The sequence below is a fragment of the Gymnoscopelus braueri genome, assembly GCF_963280865.1.
Source record: "Gymnoscopelus braueri genome assembly, chromosome: 4".
In the NCBI taxonomy this organism is placed as follows: domain Eukaryota; kingdom Metazoa; phylum Chordata; class Actinopteri; order Myctophiformes; family Myctophidae; genus Gymnoscopelus; species Gymnoscopelus braueri.
The window spans coordinates 15,310,490-15,336,472 of NC_137605.1; the positions used below are offsets into that span (position 1 = coordinate 15,310,490).

The 25,983-nt window shown below is 43.7% G+C and overlaps 1 protein-coding gene across 1 annotated transcript in view; it reads right to left on the reverse strand.

Moving 5' to 3' along the window:
* Positions 1 to 25,983, reverse strand: part of grin2db (glutamate receptor, ionotropic, N-methyl D-aspartate 2D, b) — a gene marked incomplete at both ends in the record, with an annotated part of 148,659 nt that overhangs the window by 41,876 nt on the left and 80,800 nt on the right. The window contains 4 exon segments of the mRNA XM_080426671.1: positions 7,500 to 7,617; positions 10,570 to 10,639; positions 14,291 to 14,451; positions 17,329 to 17,558. Of these exon segments, the coding sequence (XP_080282797.1) occupies positions 7,500 to 7,617; positions 10,570 to 10,639; positions 14,291 to 14,451; positions 17,329 to 17,558 (579 nt within the window).

Genomic DNA, 25,983 nt, shown 5'->3' on the forward strand with positions numbered 1-25,983 from the left:
GAAAACTGGTGAAACGGGACATTCTGCATAATGAGTACTTTCTACTTTTGGTACTTTAAGTGCATTTTTGATACCAATACTGTTGGTACTTTTACTCAAGTAAATGTTGAATTCCGGACTTTTACTTGTAACAGAGTATTTCTACATTGCAGTATTGATACTTTTACTAAAAATGTGAGTACTTTTTCCACCACTGGCGGTATACCTGAAACACATACAGGTCAAGGGACTCTTCATCACCTGCACTGATGGCGAGCGCCCGCATTGTACATCACCTCTGTCTGCCGCTTCCTCTCTCCTCCAGCCAGCCAATAAAGCGACCTACAAAACCTCTTTGGCGGCGCCATCAGCCCTCTGCCCCGCTTTCCCTTCCATTCCGTCTTTCCATTATTCCCGGCCGTCTCAATCAAAAACCTCCTCCCGGCCCCCATTGCATCGCTCCCTCCCTCCCCGGGTCGGTATATATTCATCCCCCCTTCCTGCCCTCCTTCTCTCGCCTCTCTCGCTCCATCTCCCCGGCGCCCTCTTGTTGTCATCAACCCCCTGCATCTTTATCCTCCGCGCCGCCCTCCTCGCTCACTCTTTCATCTTCCTGTCATTTAAAAAAAAAAAACCCGTGCCCTTCCCTCCGTTATTGCTCCCTTTATCCCATTCAATCCGGGAACCCATTACTGTGTCATTTTTAGGTTTTTAGCTATAACCATTATTTTATACTTTTGGGCTATTCAAAAATAGCAGATCTACAAGCTCATAGCGCGGCAACGAGTGCCGCGCTACAAGCTTGTATATCTGCATTGTTTTGTTTTAAATCATGAAAATGTGTGCAAATCTTTGAATATATATGTTTTTTTAAAGCAAACGTTTTAACTAAAATCTTTACTTCTGACGATTCTACAAATGTCTTCTAAATCCAGTAATACAGTTTTTAGTTTTTTTTTAACTTATGTTGCTATAATATCAGTGGTTCCCAAACCTTTTTCATGCCAAGGACGCCCAAAATTATATGTATTTGGCCGCGGACCCCCATCTCAAAATATGTTGTTCCAGGGACCCCCAGAAAAAAAGATTTGAGTTCAAATTAAAATATATATTCAAAGATTTGCACAAATGTTTTCGATTTTTTTTTCTTCAAAAATAGCAGATCTGCAAGCTCATAGCGTGGCACTCGGTGCCGCGCTATGAGCTTGTAGATCTGCTATTTTTTAATAGCCAAAGAAATCTAAAGTGACACAGATGCTTTTCCCGGTTTCAATGGGTTATTGTCCCGGGTATTTGTCTTCTCCCTCCCTCCCTCCCTCCCACTGACCGCCTCCCTCCCACTGACCGCCTCCCTCCCTTCCCCTCTCCAACTTGGAGCTCAAGGGTTTATTGTCCCCTAAAAAACTAAGAGATGTTTTGCTGTACAGCAGGGCACAACAACACAACACGAGCCTACGATACAACACCATGGATGGCAGGGGTGGGAGGTAACATACGTTTACTCGTTTTAACTCGTTACTCGTTTAAGTACTGTTATTAAAGTACAATTTTGAGGTGCTTTTACACACTTTTACACTGACACTTAATACTTCTACTCCACTACATCTCAGAGGCAAACATTGTACTTTTTTACTCCACTACAATTATTTGACAGCTTTAGTTACTCTGCAGATTTAGATTATTACAAAACATACATTAACCACGTAAGCCCTATATTTTATACTTCGGCTAATCGAAAATAGGCCATCTACGGTACAAGCTCACAGCTTAAGTATATTTTGATGCCATTACTTCTTTTTTTTTCTACTTTCACTCAAATAACATGAATACGGGACATTTACTTGTAACAGAGTTTTTATATTGCAGTATTGCTACTTTTACTTAAAAATCTGAGTACCTTTTCCAACCCTGACAAAAATATAGAAGATGCATGAAGGACGTTATAGGCTGTGTGAGTCTATCTGTTCCAGCTGAGCAGCTTTACAGCACTTGGGATAAATGAGAAGTGCAGAGTGGTGTTACATTGAGCCTCTGGTTGTCACAATGTATGGCTGAAGGGATTTTTCCCCCCCGTCTATGAAGCTGTGGTCTTTATGTTTTTTTTAATATATCGTTGCTGCTGTCGGGCAGAAACCTCTTATCTCCATATTCTAACTCTTTGTGTTTTTTTCTTTTTCTTAAATTAACCCATTAAGACCTGAAGCCGATTCTACAAAATGTCTTCTAAATCCCAACAGTTTTCTGAAAAACGTATGTTTCTATATCAGTGGTGCTCAATCTTTTTCATGTCAAGGACCCCCAAAATTATATGTATTTGGCCGCCGACCCCTATCTCAAAATAAGATTTCAGTTACAAATGTTCGCTTAAAAAATATATAATTCAAAGATTTGCACACATTTTCACGATTTTTCATAAATAGCAGATCTACAAGCTCATAGTGCGGGCACTCGGTGCCGCGCTATGAGCTTGTAGATCTGCTATTTTTGAATAGCCCAAAGTGTAAAATAATGCTTTTTAGCTGAAATCCAAGAATGACACAGATGCTCCAGGTCTTAAAGGGTTAAAACGCGCCACTTCACGGCCGCGAAGCTTGTAGATCTGCAGCTTTTGCTACTTTTTAAAATTCGAATCCCTGAAAAGTAACAGTTTTGGACATATGAGGTTTCCACCCGACAGAGACGACATAGACATCACATCAGTGAGAGAATGGTCTGCCCAAGTGCCAGTGATCTTGCTAGACACTTTCGCAAAGCTGAGTCCATTTCTGAACTCGCACCCGAAGCCCCAGCAAAGTCACAGCTCAACGACTGCAGGAGTAGCGAAACACAGAAAACTGACTCTCACGGGCAACATTGTCTCCGCATTTTCAAAGCATTTGTATTGGTCAATATATGTTTTTGGTAGCGTGTATGGGTCTAATTTAACATGACATCACCACTAGATGTGGCCTACAGCGGACTACTCACTGAGGAATGACTGATATGTACTAAAATCAAGGGGCTAGCATCCAGCTTGTAAATTGAGGCTATATAGGAAGTGTGACAGTTCATATGAAATGGCCTGTAGTCTCACCGTTTCACCGCTGTTTCACCCCTGCTGGTTGCGGAGGCAATTAGGCTCTATTGAAGCGGATGGGGTTTTTGGCCGAACTTTACACTTGATTGTATTACCTTAATAAACATTGTCATAAACAGGGGAGCACATAACTGGTGCGGATGCGTCGTCAAAATGCATGCTGCGCGGCAACATCAAACGAAGGGAGGCGCTCTCGCGTACCAACAGCTGGGACCGCGGGGACAGGAATTTACTTCCGGAAGCCACACTCACACATTCACGGTGAAGCACACGTCCGCCCCATACGCGCCCCATACTACACACCCATGGGGCGGAGGCGGAGGGGGAGGGGGACGCATGCTGCACGTGCATGTGTGAGTGTGGCCTCGAATCCTGACACAGCCAGTCGCACACAGCAAGCTTCGTTGCTGCGTTACACAGGCACTCGTCACCGATGATGAACAACGCACCGTGATGTGGTGCAAAATATGCCGTGAACATCCCAATCTGGCGGATAAAAGCGGCGCCTTTTATACAGGGACAAAGAATTTCAGTCACCCAGCTTTTGATAAGCATGAGAAAAGCAAAGAGCACATCAACACAGTGCAAACAATTGATAACAGGAGCAGCCAGGATCGGAGTCGCCCTCTTGACAGGTGGCAGGACAAAATTAATGAAGAACAACGTCAAGCACTGTGTAAGATATTTCTGTTGGCCTTCCACAAAGCGAAACATGCACGACCTAAGTGTTCATTGAAGAGGACATTCCACTATTCAAGAGGTTTGGAGTTAATGTCGGGAGTGCTATCATTCACGAGAAGGGGGGTCCCGCATCATGCAGACCATTGCACAGACAGGTTAAGCTAGTTTAGGGGCGGCCATAGCTGAGTGGTTAGTGAGTCGATTCCAGGCCAGGCCAGCACATGTGTCGATGAAATGAAATATGTCCCTGAGCAAGACTCTTAACCCCTAATTGCTCACAGGCCCTCATTGGAAACAAGACCGCAAGGACTTTCATGAACGGACCTGTTAAAGGAATTATCCTTATCCTTATCCATGTATCCCTCTTTTATCCATCCTGCGAGACGTGTCGTGGCAAAATGTATTTATTTCTTTATTTGGTGAGCACCAAGTAACATATCAAGGTGCTCCCCTGAGAACTAGACCAAAAAAAGTTATGTGCACCCCTGGTCATAAATACTATTTCTTTCAATCACCATGATGATGTGTTTTGGTAAATGATGGTCCCATTTATTTTAAAATTAATGATAAAGTATTGTATGTATGTTTCTGTGGTTTCTACTGGTTCTACCGAGTGAAGCCCCGCCCTCGCTGCGGTTTCAGCCAATAGCATTAATTGCTGTTTGCATTTCGGACCGGATATCAACCGGATATAGAAAGAGGCTTCATGTACGGTCTGTAGAAACCAATGGCGTGACGCTGTCCATATATTTATTTTAACGGTCTATGACTAACATGTATGGCTGTGATACATCTAAACCAGTGGTTCTCAAAGTGGGGTTCCTTGAGCTGGTCCAAATGGACCCTTTACAGCCAGGTCTGTAACTCTGAGAGTGCTCCTCTAAGACTCGAAGATCATGGGAAAAAAAACAAGCAATGCTACAATGACTTTCAAGACTCCACAGATTAACTGAACCTCTTTCAGCACCACGGATAGCACATCTACCCGTCATGCCTTATAGGACAGGGTTCTTCAACGATTTTCAGCCCAAGGACCCCCTAGCTGAGAGAGAGAGATGAAGCAGGGACCCCCCCCACTACATATTGTATAACATTGTGTTGCAGATTAAACTTGTTCATAGAGAGCTTCATAGACTGCTTTGACAGCACTATCAATGTGTAGCATTGTGTTGGATTCATGTTAATGTGTATTTTCAGGCGGTTCACCACTTAAACCACTCAATACTTGGAAAACCTACCCCAAACCTCTGTGCTGAAAATAGCCGATCTACAAGCTCAGAACGCCTCGCAGCGCGAGGCGTTCTGAGCTTGTAGATCTGCTATTTTCGGCTAATGTTCCTTAAAAATAGAGATGCCAGGGTTCAAGTGGTTAAAGTTAAAACAAAAAACATCCTATCACACAAAGATTTGGTGGACCCCCTATAGTAACTCTGAGGACACCCTAGGGATCCCGGACCCCCCTGTTGAAGACCCCTGCCTTAGAACTAAAAGTATTTCAGCACCACTGATGAGTGGACAGTTCTGTGTGGGGTGTAGGGACTCTAACATTTAACTTCACTAAAACGATGCCTAAACCTAACCCTAACCATAACCCTAACCTCACAAACACTATGCCTAACCATAACCTTAGAGGAATTTTGGACGACGTTTTTTTCAATCTCGAGATTTCAATCTCGTCTAGGTGGGGCGCATTCAAGACAATCATGTTGCATAGTGTTCTGTCACCATGAACGTCAGATCTCACAAAAAAAAATAAGAAAAAAAGCGATCAAAATATGCGATCTAGCGCAAGGCCTATTGGCCTATTGGCCTATTTTAGCTGTGGCTGACCATGGATGGAGTTCTTCTACTGTACCATTCATACTAGGATATCATAACATCATAGAAAAGGTAAGAAAACCGTGGTCCAAAATTCCCCTTTAACCTCACATAAATCATGCCTAAACCTAACCTCAAAACCCTGTCCACCTGGGCGAAACACCTGGGAAAGACATCCTCCCGTGGGGTGTGGGCCTGCTGACACTGACACTGCTCAGCCGACTCGGCTCAGCCGTATACTGAGAAACCGGGCAACGTCTCCAACCTCCATCGGCTTTAGGAGCCTCTTGGGAGCCAAACAAAAGACGCGCTGACACACGCGTGGGTGTGCTCCCATAGTCGCGCTTGGCAAAAAACTGCAAACAAACACGGAGAAGAGAAGCTCCTCTTTTTCGTTCCAAGTGATAGTGCTGGCGTTTCTAAAATGACTAACGACAACTGTTGATACATATGCGCACGGCGTGCGGAACAGCTCAAATAATGTGTCATCATTATTGTGAATGATTTAAAAACAACTGGACTTACTCCGTTCCTACTGTCACTTAGCGTTGTGTACAGCTGCTGCTGGTTATTTAAAAAAATGTCACTTCAGGGAAACAACAATGCAAGATGACATGTCTTCCCGCTACACGCCAAAAAAGCTGCATGCAAGATTCTGATTTTTGCACTGGAAATGCTCGGGGCGGTTGGCAACGGTGCTCCGGCAAAACCTCAGGGGATAATGGTAAGAAGCACTATGTTTGGAGCACATGTAACACAGCATGATTGGTCCCGTTTCCCTCCTAATTAGATGATTACCGGCATCCTGTTTCAAGATTCCACACAACAGGTTAAAACTGTCTTTCTTGTGATGAAGTAGGCACCGTGCAACCATTAAAAATTAATCATGCATTGACGACTGCACATCGCCAAATGATTTATAGACTAAAAAATAATTCATTAGATGTAGTAACCTGTTATTGTATAATAACAGATCATCTCTGAGTAATGTACTGTACACATACTGACAGATATAAAATCCCAACCAGCAGCTAGTAACAGCAACTGGTTATCGTATCCAATTTAATAAACATTGCATAGCTTAGTTACTCTCAACCAGTCCATACCCGTTGGGGGATATGCGCACATGATCTGGCAACCCGGGAGGCAGTTCGTCCCATAGCTGGGCAGCCCCGTAACCATGTCGACAACGTTTTACACAAAAACGCTAATAAACAGCTGAGATTTTTGGATATCGAAAATCGGGCTTTCGCAGTTCCGTGGGCATGGTAATGGTCAATGGCTGTGTGCAAATTCAGATCAATTGCTTCAGCCACTGAGGAGAACCAGCCAGAACCAATTTTGGCCTCACCACGCACTACACCACTACAGAGGTTTGTGAAATTATAGGAGGATGAATGAGCTGTAATTTTTAAGGGCTCCCATAAATACTTTAAAAGTCAACTTTGTACCGGAAAAAAAAAGCAATTAACAAAAGTATGTAAAAAATGGGCTCAGTGTCAGTGAGGTGCGGAAAAAGTCAAAGAAAATATATTGCCAGAGGCCACTTACTGGTGCGGTGGTCTCTGGCGGGTCCAAGGCAGGCACACTTCTTCTTTATTCTTCCTCCCTTCATAAAAATGTGCCTTGGAACGTGCCGGAAACCACCACACCATTAAGCCTCCTCGGGGCTATATTTCCTTACTCTCTAAAAAGTACACAGTAAAACTGCCAGTGGTTATTATATGCATTTATAACTCTTAGAGTGTACAACTGTAACCAAACGGGCTTACGGGTCCGTTCGGGTTACAGCTGTACACTCTCAGGGTTAAAGGAACCGCTGAGGAGTTTTAGTGTGTATAGCTACTTTATAGCAGCTGTGCGTGTGTGGGGTGTGTGTGCGTTTATAGGACGACATCATAGAGAGAGGTGAAAACCCTGACTATGATGGATAGTTTAAGCTCACCATCTCCCACCAGCTGCAGTAGAGCCAGGTCTAAAGGACGTTTCCAGCGAGAGTTCTTGTGCAGGGCGATACCGTAGCCTGTGGTGGCAAAAACCTTCCCTGAGCCTATGGTCATCACCTTGGGAGGGAGAAGGGAAAGAGAATAACACAGCGGGTGCATAATGTTAAAGTTTGGTTAACCCATTAAGACCTGAGGTTTCCGATTCTACAAAATGTCTTCTAAATCACAACAGTTTTTTGAAAATAACCTATGTTGCTATATTCAGTGGTTCTCAAACCTTTTCATGTCAAGGACCCCACAATGTAGATGTATTTGGGCGCGGACCCCCATCTCAAAATACGTTGTTCCAGGGACCCCCCAGAAGCAAAGATTTGCGTTAAAAATGTTCACTAAAAATATATATATTCAAAGATTTGAACAAATGTTCTCGATTTTTCAAAAATAGCAGATCTACAAGCTTGTCGCGCTACGAGCTTGTATATCTGCTATTTTTGAATAGCCAAAGTGTAAAATAATGCTTTTTAGCTCAAATCTAAAAATGACACAGATGCGTTCCAGGTCTTAACGGGTTAAAGTGCTTTTCAACAACTTTCTTTTTTTTGGTGCCCCAAGGCAGCGCCAAAGGGCAAGTCACAATCTCCAAGGCATTGCCGAGTTCATATCCATGCAAAAATAGTCTCTATGTGACACGTGTTGTCACTTTTAACACTCGGTAAAAGTAATTATCTTTTATTCAAATGCCAAATGGAAAAGTTTAACCGCTTAGGCCCTATTTCATACTTTTGGAAAGTGTATAATTTTCCAGCTTGTAGATTGGCTATTTTCACAGTTACTTTTAAGTATAGTGTTAAAATAGGAATGTATGGGTAGCCTACTGTATGTAATTTGGGGAATGTTATATATGGTAAATGAGTGTACTGATATACTATACAGGGGTCTTCAAAGTTTTCAGCCCAAGGACCCCCTAGCTGAGAGAGAGATGAAGCAGGGACCCCCTCTATATTGTATAAAATTGTGTATCAGATTAAACTTTTTTTTCTCTTTTTTCCCTCTATACCTCTTTGCCAAAAATAGACGATCTACAAAAATCCTCACACAAAGATTTGGCGGACCCCCTATAGTAGCTATGAGGACCCCCTAGGGGTCCGGAACCCCCTGTTGAAGACCCCTGCTATAGTAAAAAATAATAACTTTTAAGTAGGCGTAGTTGTTTATAATGCATTAATAACGTGTGATTGGTGAACTGGACTTGACTCACCAGTGTGTTCTCGGCACACTGCTTGAGAACTACAGTGAAGGGACGCTTCATCAGATATAACAGAGACTTGTGATGTTACTGTACATGTTTGAATGGATTCTATATATGTAAATGTAATTATGAATCCATCATTACAAAATTAGTATGGTAGAAAAGACCTTTTCAAATACAATTTAGCATTTCAGATTTTCACTCTGCATTGCTGCCCTCTCTGGCCTCATCCCATGTCAGAGTACCTCAGTGCGTGCACGCACGCACGCACGCACGCACACGCACACACACACACACACACACACACACACACACACACACACACACACACACACACGCACACGCACACATGCGCGCGCGCCACACAACGTGTTGTCCAAAAGATTGTGTAGTAGAATAAGACAGGCTGAAACAACGGGTGTAATTACCCTTTAAGGGAAGTTGTAGCGGCTGATAAGAAAGTCAGTGATGTGTGTGTGGGGCCTGACTGAGTGACGTTAGAGATTAAAAAGAGGAATGAAAAACAGCTCCCCTCATCTCCTTTATCAAGAAATAAATGGAGAAAATAATAAAAAAATAAAAAGGGGAGAAAATAAACGACACTCGAGCTGGAGAGTGTTATTTTGGAAGGGCTGTCAGACAGCTACGACAGCAGGATGTGTTCACATCCTTGTTGTCGGGTAGAAACCCTGTATGTCCCAAAACCAGTGGTGTAAAGCAACTAGGTACATTTACTCTAGTACTGTACTTAAGTACACTTTTGAGGAATTTTTACTTTACTGGAGTATTTCCCATTTTCAATACTTTTACTTCTACTCCACTACATCTCAGAGGCAAATATTGTACTTTTACTCCACTACAATTATTTGAAAACTTTAGTTACTAGTTACTTTGCAGATATAAATTATGATATTATGAAACATACAATAACCACTATTTTATACATTTCCCTCTACACCTCTTTGCCAAAAATAGCCGATCTACAAGCTCACAACGCCTCGCAGCGCGAGGCGTTGTGAGCTTGTAGATCCCTCAGAATAGGGATGCTAGGATTCAAGTGGTTAATGTAAAAAATACAATAACCACTTAAGCCCTATTTTATACATATGCTATTTGAAAATAGCCGATCTACAAGCTCACAACGCGTCGCGATGTGTTGTGAGCTTGTAGATCGGCTATTTTCAAACATTTCAGTATATTTTGATGCCAATACTTTTGTACTCTTACTCAAGTAACATTTTGAACACAGGCCTTTTACTTCTACATTGTGGTATTGATACTTTTACTTAAGTAAAAAAAAAAATTATAGCCGATTACAAGCCAGTTAGGGGTTAAGGGGACACATTGGGTGGGGGCCGGGAATCGAACCTGCAGGGCTCTCTACCCGTCAAGCAATGCGAAATGTTTACAAGATATTCAAAATCTTTTTTTCAAGATGTTATTCTTTTTAAATAGCCCTGAAAATACCAGATCTACAAGCTCACCACACGTCGCGCTGCGACACGTTGTGAGCTTGTAGATTGGCTATTTTCAGCATGCAACCAATTGTAAAATCCCGAACCACAGTTTGAGAACCACTGACTTAGAACACACTCAGACAGATTGCTTCCATTTGAAACAAAACAAAATAAATGACACCAGATAGATTGATAGATACACAGTACACACACAGAAGATGTCTGACACAGAAGGCAATTAAGTGTTAGCATAATGCGGGTGTGTTAAAAAAAGTGATGGAGTGACGACTAACATCATTAGGTCTGTGTGTGTGTGTGTGAGTGTGAGTGTGAGTGTGAGTGTGTGTGTGTGTGTGCGCTCACCTTACAACCCTCGTCCTTCCTGGCCATGTAGTTCAACACTGCGGCGTCATAAATAAAAGCATCCAGCTTCCTGTAATGGGAGCGAGAGACAATTCATTCATCATTTAATGGCCGTGGAGAGAGAGAGAGAGAGAGAGAGAGAGAGAGAGAGAGAGAGAGAGACACTGACAGCTGTAAATGAGGGGACGCCCAGAGGAAGGCAGCGGGGAGGTAAATGGTAAATTGTAAAGGTGAGTCTCATGTACCTGGTGAGTGATGTGGACTGACAGACAGAGAGAGAGAGAGATGGAGAGCAAACGCAGGGAAGTAGGGTAATATAATAACGTTGCTATCGGACAGAAACCTCTTACAGTATCTCCATTTTGGACATATGTCTCCCTACGCTTAGTACACTGGACACGGGTTGTCTCTGTACTTGGTCAAACGCTGCGGTATGGTCAAGTAGGGCGTTCATTTATGAAAAAAAAACACTAGAGGTTTCTGCCCGACAGCAACGATTATGTACAAACATAGACAATCTGTATCAGTTCAGTGGTGGAAAAAAGTACTCAAATGTTTTACTATCAATACTACAAAGTAGAAGTACTCAGTTACAAGTAAAAGTCCGGAATTCAAAATGTACTTGAGTAAAAGTACAAAAGTAATGGTATCAAAATGTACTTAAAGTACCAAAAGTAAAAGTACTATAATGTTTGAAAATAGCAAATCTACAAGCTCACAACGCGTCGCGTTGTGAGCTTGTAGATCGGCTATTTTCAAATGGGGCTGAAGTGGTTAATGTATATTTTATAATTTATATCTGCAAAGTAACTAGTAACTAAAGTTTTCGAACAATTTTTGTGGAGTAAAAGTACAATATTTGCCTCTGAGATGTAGTGGAGTAGTAAGTAAAAGTATAGACAATTGGAAATACTCCAGTAAAGTAAAAAGTACCTCAAAATTGTACTTAAGCACAGTACTTGAGTAAATGTACTCAGTTACTTTACACCAATTTACATCCCCCCCCCCCAGAATAGGGCTGCTGATGGGTGGGGGTGAAGCGGTTGTGACGGTGAGGGGGGTTTGGGTGTGGTGAGGGGGGTTTGGTGTGGTGAGGGGGGTTTGGTGTGGTGACTGAGGGGGGTTTGGTGTGGTGAGGGGGGTTTGGTGTGGTGAGGGGGGTTTGGTGTGGTGAGGGGGGTTTGGTGTGGTGAGGGGGGTTTGGTGTGGTGAGGGGGGTTTGGTGTGGTGAGGGGGGTTTGGTGCTTATCAAAGCAGGCTCAGGACTCCGAGGAGCAGCTCAAACTCACCGGGAGGAGGATATAAAAACACTGATCATAATGTGTGAGTGAGAGCAGGAGGAGGAGGATTTATGAACAGAATGACGGCAGGACGGTAGAGGAGAGAGAGAGAGAGAGAGAGAGAGAGAGAGAGAGAGAGAGAGAGAGAGAGAGAGAGAGAGAGAGAGAGAGAGAGAGATTTACACACTCCGGAGGAAGACACACGGAGAATGGAGACAGAGGGGGAGAGTGATGGGGATTATAAAGTTTAAATACAGACGTGCCCAGAACACACAACGGGCGGGGGGGGGGGGGGGGGGGGGGGATGCGAGGGCAGCGAGGGAGAGAGAGAGAGAGAGAGAGAGAGAGAGAGAGAGAGAGAGAGAGAGAGAGAGAGAGAGAGAGAGAAGAGAAGAGAAGAAAGCAGGGAGGTTTCTAATTTGCCAGCACTTTCACACTGTGCTTCTAAATGGGGGTGAGTGATGACTGAAGCTTATGACACAGTAAACTGGGATTATCCAACTCTCTCACACACACACACACACACACACACACACACACACACACACACACACACACACACACACACACACACACACACACACACACACACACACACACACACACACACACACACAGAGATTCTACATCACTAGGAAAGACAGAAAGACAGAAATGCTGCTGCCGCTCTGTCTGTGTGTGTGTGTGTGTGTGTGTGTGTGTGTGTGTGTGTGTGTGTGTGTGTGTGTGTGTGTATGTATACAGTAGGCGTGTGCAAGTGTGTGAGAGAGTGGATTAGGGTGTGCGATGTGTTTTGATTTGGCATACATACTGTATGCGCTTGCATTAGAGAAGGTGTGTGAGTGTGTGCGTGTGCGTGCGTGTGTGCGTGCGTGCGTGCATATGTGGAGCTATGTGTAATGTATGTGTGTGTGTGTGTGTGTGTGTGTGTGTGTGTGTGTGTGTGTGTGTGTGTGTGTGTGTGTGTGTGTGTGTGTGTGTGTGTGTGCGTGCGTGCATGTGTGCGTGCGTGCATATGTGGAGCTATGTGTAATGTGTGTGTGTGTGTGTGTGTGTGTGTGTGTGTGTGTGTGTGTGTGTGTGTGTGTGTGCGTGCGTGCGTGCATGTGTGCGTGCGTGCATATGTGGAGCTATGTGTAATGTGTGTGTGTGTGTGTGTGTGTGTGTGTGTGTGTGTGTGTGTGTGTGTGTGTGTGTGTGTGTGTGTGTGAGAGAGAGAGTGAAGAGTGAGGGAGCTGGTGGAGTGATGGTGCAGTGACGGAGAGAGAGAGAGAGAGAGAGAGAGAGAGAGAGAGAGAGAGAGAGAGAGAGGGAGAGAGAGAGAGACAGAGAGCGACAGCGAGAGAGAGAGAGCGAGAGAGAGAGAGAGGTGAGAATGTGTTTGTGAGATGGAGCATATCGACAGATAGACATGAAATGTTAGCTTATCTAATGAGAAATACACCAGAATCCAACTAACAGACAGGCAGACAGACAGACAAGACAGGCTGCAACTATTGATTAGCATTGCTGTGGGCCAGAAACCTCTTATCTCCATATTTAAACTGTTTGTGTTGTCTTAACGACTGAACATTCACACATTGTTCAGTTACTGTACAGCAGCAAACACAACCAGCATTGTGTGCATGAAGTGCTACATCACACAGTTCACACACATGAACATTGATTACTGCAGCTGCACAGTCCCATGCTCGGCTTACAGGCATTACAGAACGGCCCTAATGTGTTTATAATGTGCTCGAAGCCATGCCTTACGGGTGGGCCCGTCAAGCACAGGCCTGTATGATTCAGTGAATGCATTGAGCTTGTATACTCATTTATTTGTCGCTACTATTTGTCAATTATTCCCATTTCCTTTGCTTCTCCCTCCAAAAACGTCTTCTCACCCCCCCCCACACCCTCTCTCTCTCCCTCTGCTGCTGCTGCAAGCATCTGATCATCATACTAATGTATTTGGTCAACTGTTTTATTATGCTTCTCATTGTAAATATGTCTCTAAAAAAGCACCTTGAGCTAAAGGTGCTAAATAAAGTGGTACTAAATACAGTTTGATCATAATCAAAAAAGTCTCCTCTCTCTCTCTCTCTCTCTCTCTCTCTCTCTCTCCGTGCTGAGCACGTAAGCTGCCACTGGAAGCGTTTGATCATACTAATGTATTTGGTCAAATGTTTTATTATGCTTCACATTGTAAATATGTCTACTCTAAAAGCACCTTGAGCTAAAGGTGCTAAATAAAGTTTGATCACAGTAACTGGCCTATTCAGCAGCCGCACTCCAACAGCAGAGACAGACAGACAGACAGACAGACAGACAGACAGACAGACAGACAGACAGACAGACAGACAGACAGACAGACAGACAGACAGACAGACAGACAGACGGGCGGGCAGGCGAGCGGGCAGGCAGGCAGGCAGGCAGGCAGGCAGGCAAGACAGACAGACCCGGTCTTCAGGTTAACAATGGCATCTTCCACCCCTCTCTGGTTATATTTGACCATGTACTGGTGCATGTCAGGATAGTTGGAGCGGATGTTCTTCTCCGTGCTGCCATTGGGCACGGTGCCGAACTTGAGGGGCGGGTACTGTTCCTCTGGGTGTTGGAACTGCAGGGATGGATGGATGGATGGATGGGGGACCACATTAAACATTTAAAAAACAATTCAAACATTTTTCAAGAGAATTTCAGAGAGAGAGAAAAAAATTATAAAATAAAAAAGTATGTTGTGTACGTCGGTATTTGCTGCCTATCATGGATGTCCTATTGTCTATCTATAATACGAACACAATTGGCCCGAACACGGGCCAATTGTATTCGTATTATAGATAGACGCTCGAGAAAGCTGATGCACTAGTGCTGGATTCAAACCGCGAGCCTCTGTGGTGGAGGGCAGGCACATTACATTACGTTACATTACGGTCATTTAGCAGACGCTTTTATCCAAAGCGACAATAAGTGCATTCACCATAGGTAGGGAACGAAACTACTAATCACTGGAAGTCTTTAAGTACATTCTCTTCTAAAACAAGTAACTAAGAGCATACCAAGCGCTAAGGTAAAAGTGCAATATATCAGCTACCTACTTTCTTAAACAGATGAGACAGAATCAAATGAGCAAGAGTTAAAACCAATAAGTGTATCAAAATAAACAAGATCCAATAAAACAAGAGCTCGTACAAATAATTGAGGCTAAGTGTCACTTTACCACTGCGCCACCCGAGCCCCGCGCATGTCCTCAGTCTTGTGGTCAGATACAATGTCATAAGCACTTACAGTATGTTAAAAGTTTACGGCAATGAGACTGACCGTCATAATGATATAGTATGTGTATTAACCTTGTAACCTCACATCAACCGGATTGTGATTGATAGCCTACATAAAGCTACAGCGGGGTGTTACGGCCGATAGCGGTCGTTAAGGCCGATCCATTTAGAGAAATGGAGGGAAAAACTAATAAAAACAATAAACGTCAATTACAACGGAATCAGAATTTATTCACTGAAAAACAGCCAACATTATACAGTTTTAAAGCGGGCTCGGGGCCGTGAATGGAACAGGCCCGTGTCAGGCTCACTTCAGACAGAATGACATGGCTCGGGCGTATAGGGTCACACTTCTTAAAAAGAAGAATCTTGATCTAAGCTGTAATGTGTGTGTGTGTGTGTGTGTGTGTGTGTGTGTGTGTGTGTACAAATGTTTTTGTTTTGTTTGTGCGTGACAGCGCCACACAACTGAGTATAGAATAGGGGAAACTCTAACCCCTAACCTAAAATGCCTGGATTCATACAGGTTGGCGATTTCATTCGCACGGAAAATTCGAAAAATAATCAGCAGTTTAACCTCTTAAATCCTAGCATCCGTATTGTGGGGAAAGCTATCGGAAGCTATCACAGAAAATAGCGACATGCGACGCGTCGTGAGCTTGTCGATCGACTATTCTTCGGTGAAAAGCTTTCCCCAAACTAACAGAAAACAGAAACAATACTAGTATAGAGCCCTGAGGGACTCCGCTCAACCATTATGGGGTTTTAGTGGTTAAGTTAATGCAAATTAATCGCACAGAATAAACACTCCTAGGTGTGTACGGACCATAACTTTATTTTAACCCTAAAACAACCGTTTTTTTTTCTTGTGGAACTATGGTCCTCACAATGTCTATTTCTCAAATTCTACAATACAGGTGGATACACACACACACACACACACACACGCACACGCACACACACACACACACCAGACTGCGCACCAATCTGTCTGCTGACCTATTTCTGTCCTGCACTCGCTTTCCTGCTCAGGCTGAACTTAGTAGAGAGAGAGAGAGAGAGAGAGAGAGAGAGAGAAAGAGAGTGTACCGGGGCGGGTTGGGTTGGTCTTATGCCAAAATGAGATGTTTGGAGTGCGATGGAGGGTGAGCGAGACTTTTGTGGACTTTATACATCACACACTGTAGTCTTTGGGAAATGCTGCCTCACACAGACTAAGTAATGCAAAAACTATGGAAATGTGGAAGTTATATTGAGGTTAGGGGGATATTTTATTCATTTATAAATCTCTCTCCCCGCTATATTCAAATCAAACTGTGTGGCCTGATTATGCATACAACACCCCCCCCCCCCCCCCCTTCCACTGTTCAGTTCATCAGTATTCAAGTGGCACCGGATGTCTCTGTATACAGTGACAGTATACCGGGGTGCCATCTGCACCAGCTGTTTTGCATGTCAAAACTAACCTACATGTTTACTAAGTCGAGATCTCTGCGCGTACGGTGCATTTAAAATGTTCCGCCGCCGCGCAAAGTAGTTCTTATACGTTTGGAGCTTATAACTCGCTTAAAGGGGTAGTTCACCCCCAAAATAACTTTTTTTCTATTGATTACTGACCATCTGGAGCCTTGAATTCATAGATATTTTTTTGTTTTTGTCACATTCCTAAGCCAATAATTTGATTATAATAAATGTGTCCCCATTGATTCCGGTAGGAGACACAAATGCATTTGTGTCTCCTACCGGAATCAATGGGGCTAAATTTATTATAATCAAATAATAAAGGAAGGAATGCGACAAAAACAAATAAATATCCATGAATTCAAGGCTCCATGGGGTGAGTAATCAATAGAAAAAAAGTTATTTGGGGGGTGAACTACCCCTTTAAGCTCTATTAACCCATTAAGACCGGGAACGCATCTGTGTCATTTTTTGATTTCTTTGGCTATTAAAAACATAGCAGATATACAAGCTCATAGCGAGTGCCGCGCTATGAGCTTGTATATCTGCTATTTTGTTTTAATCGTGAAAACTTAAGTAATCCTGGGCGCTACACTCCCTCTGCCAGCCTAGGGAGAGCCTAGAGCCGAGCTCATGCCTCCTTCATCATTTTTCTATCGTGATAAACTATTATTTCCCCCCCCCTAGAGAGGATAGAGGTAAGAGTAAAAGCAGGACAGGAAAAAAAAGCAGGATAGGTCAAAAAAATACAGTTATACCTTCTTGTCGGAGAGGCCCGACACGGTGTCGATGTACTCCTCCTGGATCATGAAGGCGGCCAGGTTGGCGGTGTACGAGGCCAGGAAGATGACGGCGAAGAAGGCCCAGATCAGCACCATGATCTTGCTGGTGGTCCCCCGGGGGTTCTCCACGGGGACCGAGTTGTTGAAGACGATGGCCCACAGCAGCCACACCGACTTCCCGATGGTGAACGTAGAGCCGCCCGCCTCTGGAGGACACACACACACACACACACACACACACACACACACACACACACACACACACACACACACACACACACACACACACACACACACACACACACACACACACACACACAGAGTGGTGGAAGAAGTAAAGAAGTACTCCGATTATTATTTTTCTTAAAGGATGACTTCACCCATTTTCAATCTGTAGTGTCTTCATAATTGGTCCTCACTCACTAATGCTCATGATAATATGCTAAATGTTTTGTCTACTTGGTCTGTGTCTCAGAGGAGGTAGCTTTCTATAATCGAAGCCATTGTTCTTGTGTTGATAAAAATCTAAATTTGAAAAATAAAACCTGCCTAACGATGATGTCACTGGTAGGCGGGTTTCCGAACTGTAGACAGCCCTCCTCACAGACACAGAGTGAGTAGAAGTTTTATCATTTTATCATGAGCATTAGTGAGGAGCAATTATATAAAGATAGGTTGAACATTGGTGAAATGAATTGCCTGAGATCCAGATGGATCCCAAAAAATATATAGATTGTTAATTATTATTATTATTATAACATACTTTGCCAAGAAATGTATTCTTCTGTTTTGGAAAAAATTAGTCTGAACGCCCACTTTTAACACATTGAGTGCCAAAAACGGTCCGGACCGTTTTTGAGAAGCTATGCGTTATGTGCCATAAACGGTCCGGACCGTTTTTGGCCCATTTTTTTTAATATATATTTTTCCCACGTGGGGCGCTCTAACGAAACTTTGGGATCATCCAAGGAGTGTGCCGGATGTGGATCCATGTCAAAAATGCGTCGTCGTCTGCTCCAATGTTAACTCCTTGACTAAAAGCTTAATATCTCCTATTTCTTTTTAACGTGGTGGAAATGAGTCGTTTTCGATCGGCGATCACTCTGCAATGGAGGATCGCGTTAGAAATATTATTGTTCCAGGCGTTAGTCGGGACCCTCCGCCGTCTCGCACGCAGGCTTTGTTTACATGCGCGTCCTCGGCGGGGCTTCTACAGCACGAAACATATCAGCGTAAGTGGATGGAAGATATGCTGCCACTAGATGTACCCTATTTTAATAAACCTCTGGCACACGATGTGTTAAGATGTTTCAAGATCAGATATCTCATATCGGGCGCAGTGAGCGCATACCAGACAGAGATCTACCGCGGAGCACGCAGCAGATAAACAAACTGTACCGACCGTCATGTTAAAACTATGCAGTGTACCTGTTTATCAAACTTAGCACTGACGCTAATGTTATGAAAACAAGTAATTCTATTTATAAAATCTATGAAGTATTTAACTCATTCAGTGCCAATAAAATAAAATAAATATTGCGAACTGTGCCAGCAATTTTTCAATTTTCTTATACCTTTTATCAAGTAGTCACAGAATATTTATCTCCAGTATAATCGATCCCCTGATGGGTGCTAATCACTGAGGGTTGCACTGTGTGGTTTCACAAACGAGGTCATTGGACCTCGTTGACATTAATTGTCTGCTTTTTGAAAATAACATAATAACATTGAAAAATACATAGTAAAAAAAAAGTGCTCAGGAGCCGAGATACAGCCTTTTTCAGTAACAAGTTAAACAAGAAGTGAATGGAGCAGCAAATAAAAAAATTGGCACGTTGCGCCATAGCCGTAAAACACGTGAAACACGCCAATGGCACTCAATGTTAATGAGGAGAGCAATGTGACAAGAAAGGAGTTCATAGCCCCCATTTGAAACCTCTCCCTCCGCTGCGATTGGAGCTATTGTCAGGCGTCAGCTGTTCGGACAAAACTCTTAACTCCACTTGAGCTGGATTTGGGTAAAGTGGTGATAATATAATGATACATGTAAGTATCTGACAATATATAAAGTCACTATACCAACTTTGATGAGGCAGTATTGCTTTGTTTTAAAAAATATAAGGTTTTCTTCATTTCCTGAAAAACGTATATATATATTTTTTTTTCATTTCCTGAAAAATCTACGTTTCGAAGTTAGCTGTTTGCGGCCGGACAGCAGAGATATAGTAATACCACAACAATCTAAAGCAGAGGCATGGATTTCCCCTTAAGCCCCCCCCCACCCACACACCAGCACATCTAACCCTGGGTATACAAATAACACTGAGTGCTCTGCATTTGTTTGTTTGCTACCGGCTTTTACTTTCTAGAAAAGTTAGTTTCACTGTCTGCTACCAATCATTACACTCCCAACGTTATATCTTGTTTTATTCTTTCTCGATCTCTCACTATTTCTTCCTCTTCTCCCAAACGTTATAAATCGTTACAACATAACGGACAGATAGATTCTCCAGCCTCGTGCTCTTTCACCCCCTTGAACATTTTACTGCTCTTGGCTTTGCTTATTCAATGCATTGCCACTATGTTTTCTGTATATATAGTCTGGTTGTGAGAGAGTGTACACTACTTTTTGTTTACGGGGAGGGGGTGTTGCCTTGTTCCAAATAAAATTTGCCATCTGGGATAATAAAGCCTCATACCTTGAACTGTCTCTGCCTTTTGAGTTATTCTGCTTGCAAAGGCTAGCGGCACTAATTATTAATGTGTGCTATGAGGGCTAGGCCTGAGGTTCAGCTATCATATTCTCATTGGCCTTCGTAGGGCGGTAACAGACGGCCTCCTCTCCGTCTTAATCCTAATTTATGCTTCAGCGATAGAGTATGATATGCGGCTAAAGTCGATGCACTTTACTGTCTGCAACTCTAGTACACTCATCTCACCAACAACTCTCTTCGTCATCTCCAATTGGTTGAGAACGCTGCAGCTCGCCTTTTAACTGGCTCACATGCAGTGGTGGAAAAAGTACTCAAATGTTTTACTTAAGTAAAAGTGTCAATGCTGCAATGTAGAAGTGCTCTGTTACAGGTAAAAGTCTGGAGTTAAAAATTTACTTGAGTGAAAGTACAAAAGTATTGGTATGAAAATGTACTTAAAGTACCAAAAGTAAAAGTACTGAAATGTTTGAAAATAGCAGATCAACAAGCTCGTATGAGCTTGTAGATCGGCTATTTTCAAATAGGCTAGGTATAAAATACGACTAAAGTGGTATGTATGGTGGTGGTAATGTATGTTTTATAATGTAATAATTGATATCTGCAAAGTAACTAGTAACTAAAGTTTTCAAACAATTGTAGTGGAGTAAAAGTACAATATTTGCCTCTGAGATGTAGTGGAGTAGAAGTAAAAGTATTGGAAATTGAAAATACTCAAGTAAAGTACAAATACCTCAAAAGAGTACATGTACTTAGTTACTTTACACCACTGCTCACATGCCATCCATCTTAGCATCCCTACAATGGCTGCCAGTCTCTTTTAGAACAGGGTAAAACATTTGACTCAAGGCCAGCTAAGGTCTGGTCTCGTTCAAATTTGTGAACTACTCTCCCCCTTTGAGCAAACACATAGCCTGAGATCCTCAGGCAAAAAGCACTGCTGGTTATTCCAAGGTCCTGGTAAAAAAAAACAAAATAAACAAGAAAGGAGACAGGGTTTTTGTAGTTAGAGCTCCTACACTTTTAAATGCGCCGCCTGAGGAAGTCTGGCTCGCTGAACCTTGTTTTAAATCCCTTCTTAACACATTGGGTGCCAGAGGTTTATTAAAATATTATACGTTGAGTGCCAGCATTTCTTCCATCCACTTGCGTTATACATTTCGTGCTGTGAGAAGCCCCGACGCGGAAATGCATGTAAACAAAGCGTGCGTGCGAGACGGCGGAGGGTCCCGACTAACGCCTGGAACAATAATATTTCCAACGCGACCCTCCATTGCAGCGTGATCGCCGATCGAAAACGGCTCGTTTCCACCACATTAAAAAGAAATGGAGATATTAAGCTTTTAATCAAGGAGATAACATTGAAAACGCCGACCGGAAGGATTTTTGACATGGAGCCACATCCAGCCTCTTCTTCTCAGAAACTGCTTGGGTGATGTCAAAGTTTCGTTTTAGCGCCCCACGTGGCCCACATGTATAAAAATAGAATTGGGTCAAAAACGGTCCGGACCGTTTTCGGCACTTCTCGTTTGGACCCTCAAAAACGGTCCGGACCGTTTTTGGCATTCAATGTGTTAACTATTTAAACCAGAGCACGTGAGCGGAGTTGAGCAGGGAAACATCCACATACTCCGCTATGCTCCCCCAAAACAGCCTTACAAGTTCTGTAACCCTCTGATCAGTTCGATAGGCTCTATGCATATAGTAGCCATGTTATTGGGCCTCTTCCTGTCTTCCTTCCGCAGGTGTTACCAATGATACTAATGAGGGCTCTGTTCCATTCTGGTCAAACAGAGTCAGGGTGCTGATATGTGCATTTTGGCTCACTAGAAACACTCTGCTACACCAGTGGGTCTCAAAGTGTGGTCCAGGGACCCTCATGGTTCCTTGAGGGGGTTCCACATGGCCCCTACTGGGTGTGTAACTCTGAGAGTGTACAAATGGAATCAAATGGACCCGGGACCATTTGGTTCCATTTGTACACTCTCAGAGTTATGGGGGTCCTTGAAATAAAAAGGTTTGAGAACCACTGTGCCACACAAAATCTAACAGAACCTTCATCTTATCTTACTACTATATAATTGACAAAAGCTCCGAAGTTCGGCAGCGATTCGCAAGCACAGGATCACTCCACATGCCTCCAAGACCCGTCAGAGACTGTTGATCAGAGCTATGGCTATGTTTTAGGCATCTTACCCCACCTCGAACAGTGATCGGACTCTCGGTTTGATTGATTCTCTGATTCGCCTATCAGACCCTCAGCCTGATCTGGCAGGTTGCCATAGCAACCAGATACAGGAAGTCTGACCTCTTTATCACATGACCGAGGTTGGGAGGTTGGGAGGTTGGGACTAGAGGTTAGGGCCGCAAAGCAATGCGGGGAGGGAGGAGAGGAGAGGAGAGGAGCCGAGAGGAGAGTTAGTATAATTGGAAGAGGCCCAATTTCTTTCCAATATGGCTGCTGTGCATAGAGCCTATTGGAGCCAGTCAATGAGGCCAAAATGATGACATTTTTACTCGACCATTAACTCATTCACTGCCAGATTTATTTCTGGCTGTGTTTGCCCACTGCCAGCAATTTTTTTTTTATTATTATTTTTTTTAACTTTCCACAGGTCACAAAAAATGTATATTCATTATGATCGCATGTCCAATCGTTTGTAAACACACACGCTATCCGTGCACGTTGCCCAGAGAACAAATATTCCAATCGTCTGGGCTATGCAGCTCCATGTGAACACGCCATTTCTCGTCAAAGATGCACGGTTCTCTTACTTTTTCAGCTCGCCACAGAAAATGTACATCCCTTACGATTGCGTGTCCGACTTATGTGCAGGATGTAATTTGCATACAGATATGAGGGGTCTTAATTGAATTACTACATTTTTGTTTTAATATTTTATTTTAAACCAAAAATCCTCACTCACACACTTATGTCAGTGTGCCAGTGATTACCCTCCCCTGTGCCAATGCTGGCACCACTGCACCAGTGCCTAAGGTTGCCTACCCCTGCTTTAGGGGAACAAGCAGGCCCATTCCCCTGAGTGATTACTTATAGAGGTAAATACCTTTGCGTGTCTCTGGACAGGAGTACAGTACTCTGCCTGTCGATAGGCTTCAAACACGGCAGCTTTCAATTGCGTACCGCTCCCCTGTGTGATCGTATACACATGATTACACGCTGCCACGGACAGCTCAAACCTCTCTGCCTTTTAAACCACTTAAGCCCTATGTCATACTCCGTCGTAGGAATGTGTCATTCGGTGAAAATAGCCTACCGGGTTCTACAAGCAAATTAAAACCCACTGTGCCTTTTAAAGTATTACAAGGCAGGGATAAGGGCACAGAGAAAAGTGAGAGGATCTGAAATGAATTTGACGTTTTTTAGTTTTTTTTCATGCTTTATTTCAGGGTGATATGACTTGAAATATCCCGATTATTAAAGAAGACTTTTGCCTTGATTACGATTAATGCCACTGTCGCCAAATGCTTGCTCAGGGGGGAAAACGTCAGGCCTGTATGTCCCATTATGTAAAGCATAGGTGCCCCATCCTGTGGGTGTCTCGGAGCCCGAGCACCCGCGGGGGAAAGCCGAGCTTCCGCAGGGAATGCGCCAGACGGGCGGTGTATGTGTAATGCTTTGTAACGTGCGCAGTACGCATGTCCCCGGCCTGATTCTGAATTCCCACAATGACATTCTGAGCGGATTTCTGTCACTCAAACTCTCTCTCTCTCTCTCTCTGTAATCTGCAAAGTTAGATTGTTAATTCCTTGTGCTAGTTCTCTCTCTCTCTCTCTCTCTCTCTCTCTCTCTCTCTCTCCCTCCCCCTCTCCCCCTCTCCCTCTCCCTCTCCCTCTGAGAGAGATATGTTATTGCCCGGCTCAAAATGCTCTCATCTCTAAGTAACCACTGTAGCCTAAACATATGGTTGCGTTTTGAGCTGCTGTCCGTGGTAATGGGTACACAGAGCTATAGGATGTACACATGGCTTTGTATCAGATGAGCGCACTGGGGACCAACTGGTTCCTATGAAAACTAATAGAATACGCACATCACTTCATTGAGGTGCTGGGTTGGAAAGTAATATGAAGAAAAAGAATAAACCCGCACACTCGTCTGCTCCAAGGTAAATTTATTGACAACGTTTCGAGCCAAGGCTCTTCATCAGGTCAAAACTCTGGTTCAAAAACTGGTTCCTGAAACGGGTATCGGCACCAGAAAACCAGTGCTTTGGCTGGGGGTGGGGGTGGGGGGGGGCACCCATGATGTAAAATGTCTTGAAACAACTCCTCGTCATTTGACACTATAATACATTTGAATTTAATTGAGTTGAATTTACAAATTGTGAAAACCAAGACTTTGTTGGTATGTGTTGTTGCAAACCCCATGTCTAGTTTTAATATCTCTCTCTGTACGAAGAAGCATGTGTTTTAGGATACACAGTTAAATGACATGGGATGTTCATGTGACATACTGTATGTCTGACTGTCCCCACACTGTATGTTCTGTACTTTAGATATCCCATGTATGAAATACAAAGGGTCGGGACCCAGTTTGGGAACCACTGCCTTGTACGATCCTACTCTAGCCGACCTCCAGGCCCCTAAGTGGCCATGTCGCTGCTGCTATCTGACAGATAAGCATTGCTTTCCACATACCTGACTCAGTGTTTTTGTTCTGGAGCTTTGTAACCATGGGGAGAGGGGAAAGGGGAACAGCCCAGGACCCTCTGAGCCATAAGTCACTGGGGACCCCCAGTAATATTACTGGGGTAAAATACAGAGCCCACCTGGATTATCCAGGTGGGCTCTAGACTATCGAGAGAGCCAGGCTGACATGGGAACGCTCCTGATGGCTTAGCCATGCACCACGTGGAGGTTTTAGAACCACCACCACTGGGGACTGACTTACCCCACTCTCTCTCTAACCGCCTGTGAGCACTCCTCCTGTGCTCCTTTGTGCTCCCTTGATGGGACATGGCTGAGCCAGCTGTTTATTTTCACTTCAGACATGGAGAGCAGAGAAGCCCCCAGGGCCTTCTTGTCCACTACAACTTTGCTGTTCCATGCTCAAAGTGCAGGGAGCTAGCCAGTGACCCCCATTCCCCAATCTCCCCTCTACCCAACTGAGGGGTGCCCTAGGGCTAGGCCAACTAAACTTTTAGACCAGACCCCCTCAATACAAAAAGTACCACCTGTCTGTCTGTCCACCAAGCGCCACAGAAAACAATTGCCGACACACTTCACAATGCGCTTTAAAATCATCACTGATGCTGTCGAGCAAGGATTTGCATCTTCCCACTCACGTCTGTACATTTGCAGGAGTCTTTTGAGGACGCGGTGCAGTATCGGACGTAGACGGTTTTAAAATGCGCGGGTGCAGTGAGCAGCGCTGGTGTCTGTAACTAGGCAACTGCAGGGCAGGCAGAGAGGATTGGCACAGGGCGCAAGAGACACAGGCTCACGCAGCCGCGGGAAGTCTATGCTCGCGTGAGTGGGTCCTGCCACGACAATATTGCTGGGCTAATATTTCCTGCGTTTTATCTTGTTCATTATTGTTAAATTCAGTGTTGATGCGTGTGTGTGTGTGACAGACGTGTATGGGGCATTTATGAATTTCAACACGGGACGCAACATTTAATTGTCAAATAAAGGACGATTCCGTATTTTACGGGAACCCTACGACCCCAGCCCTGCTAAGCTCCCGCACTCGCCCCCCTCACTATTACTAGACACATTTACAAACTCATTTGTGAAGAAATTTCTTGGAAATTAATTTATTCCAGATTTTTTTGTAATATCCCCTGGCTATAAAAAGGATAGGATTTTTTCTGCCTATTTTTTCTTAGGACCTGACCATTAAGGTATCATAATTTCACTTTCTTCCTTTAAAAACCCAATAAATCGGCAAAAAAACAGA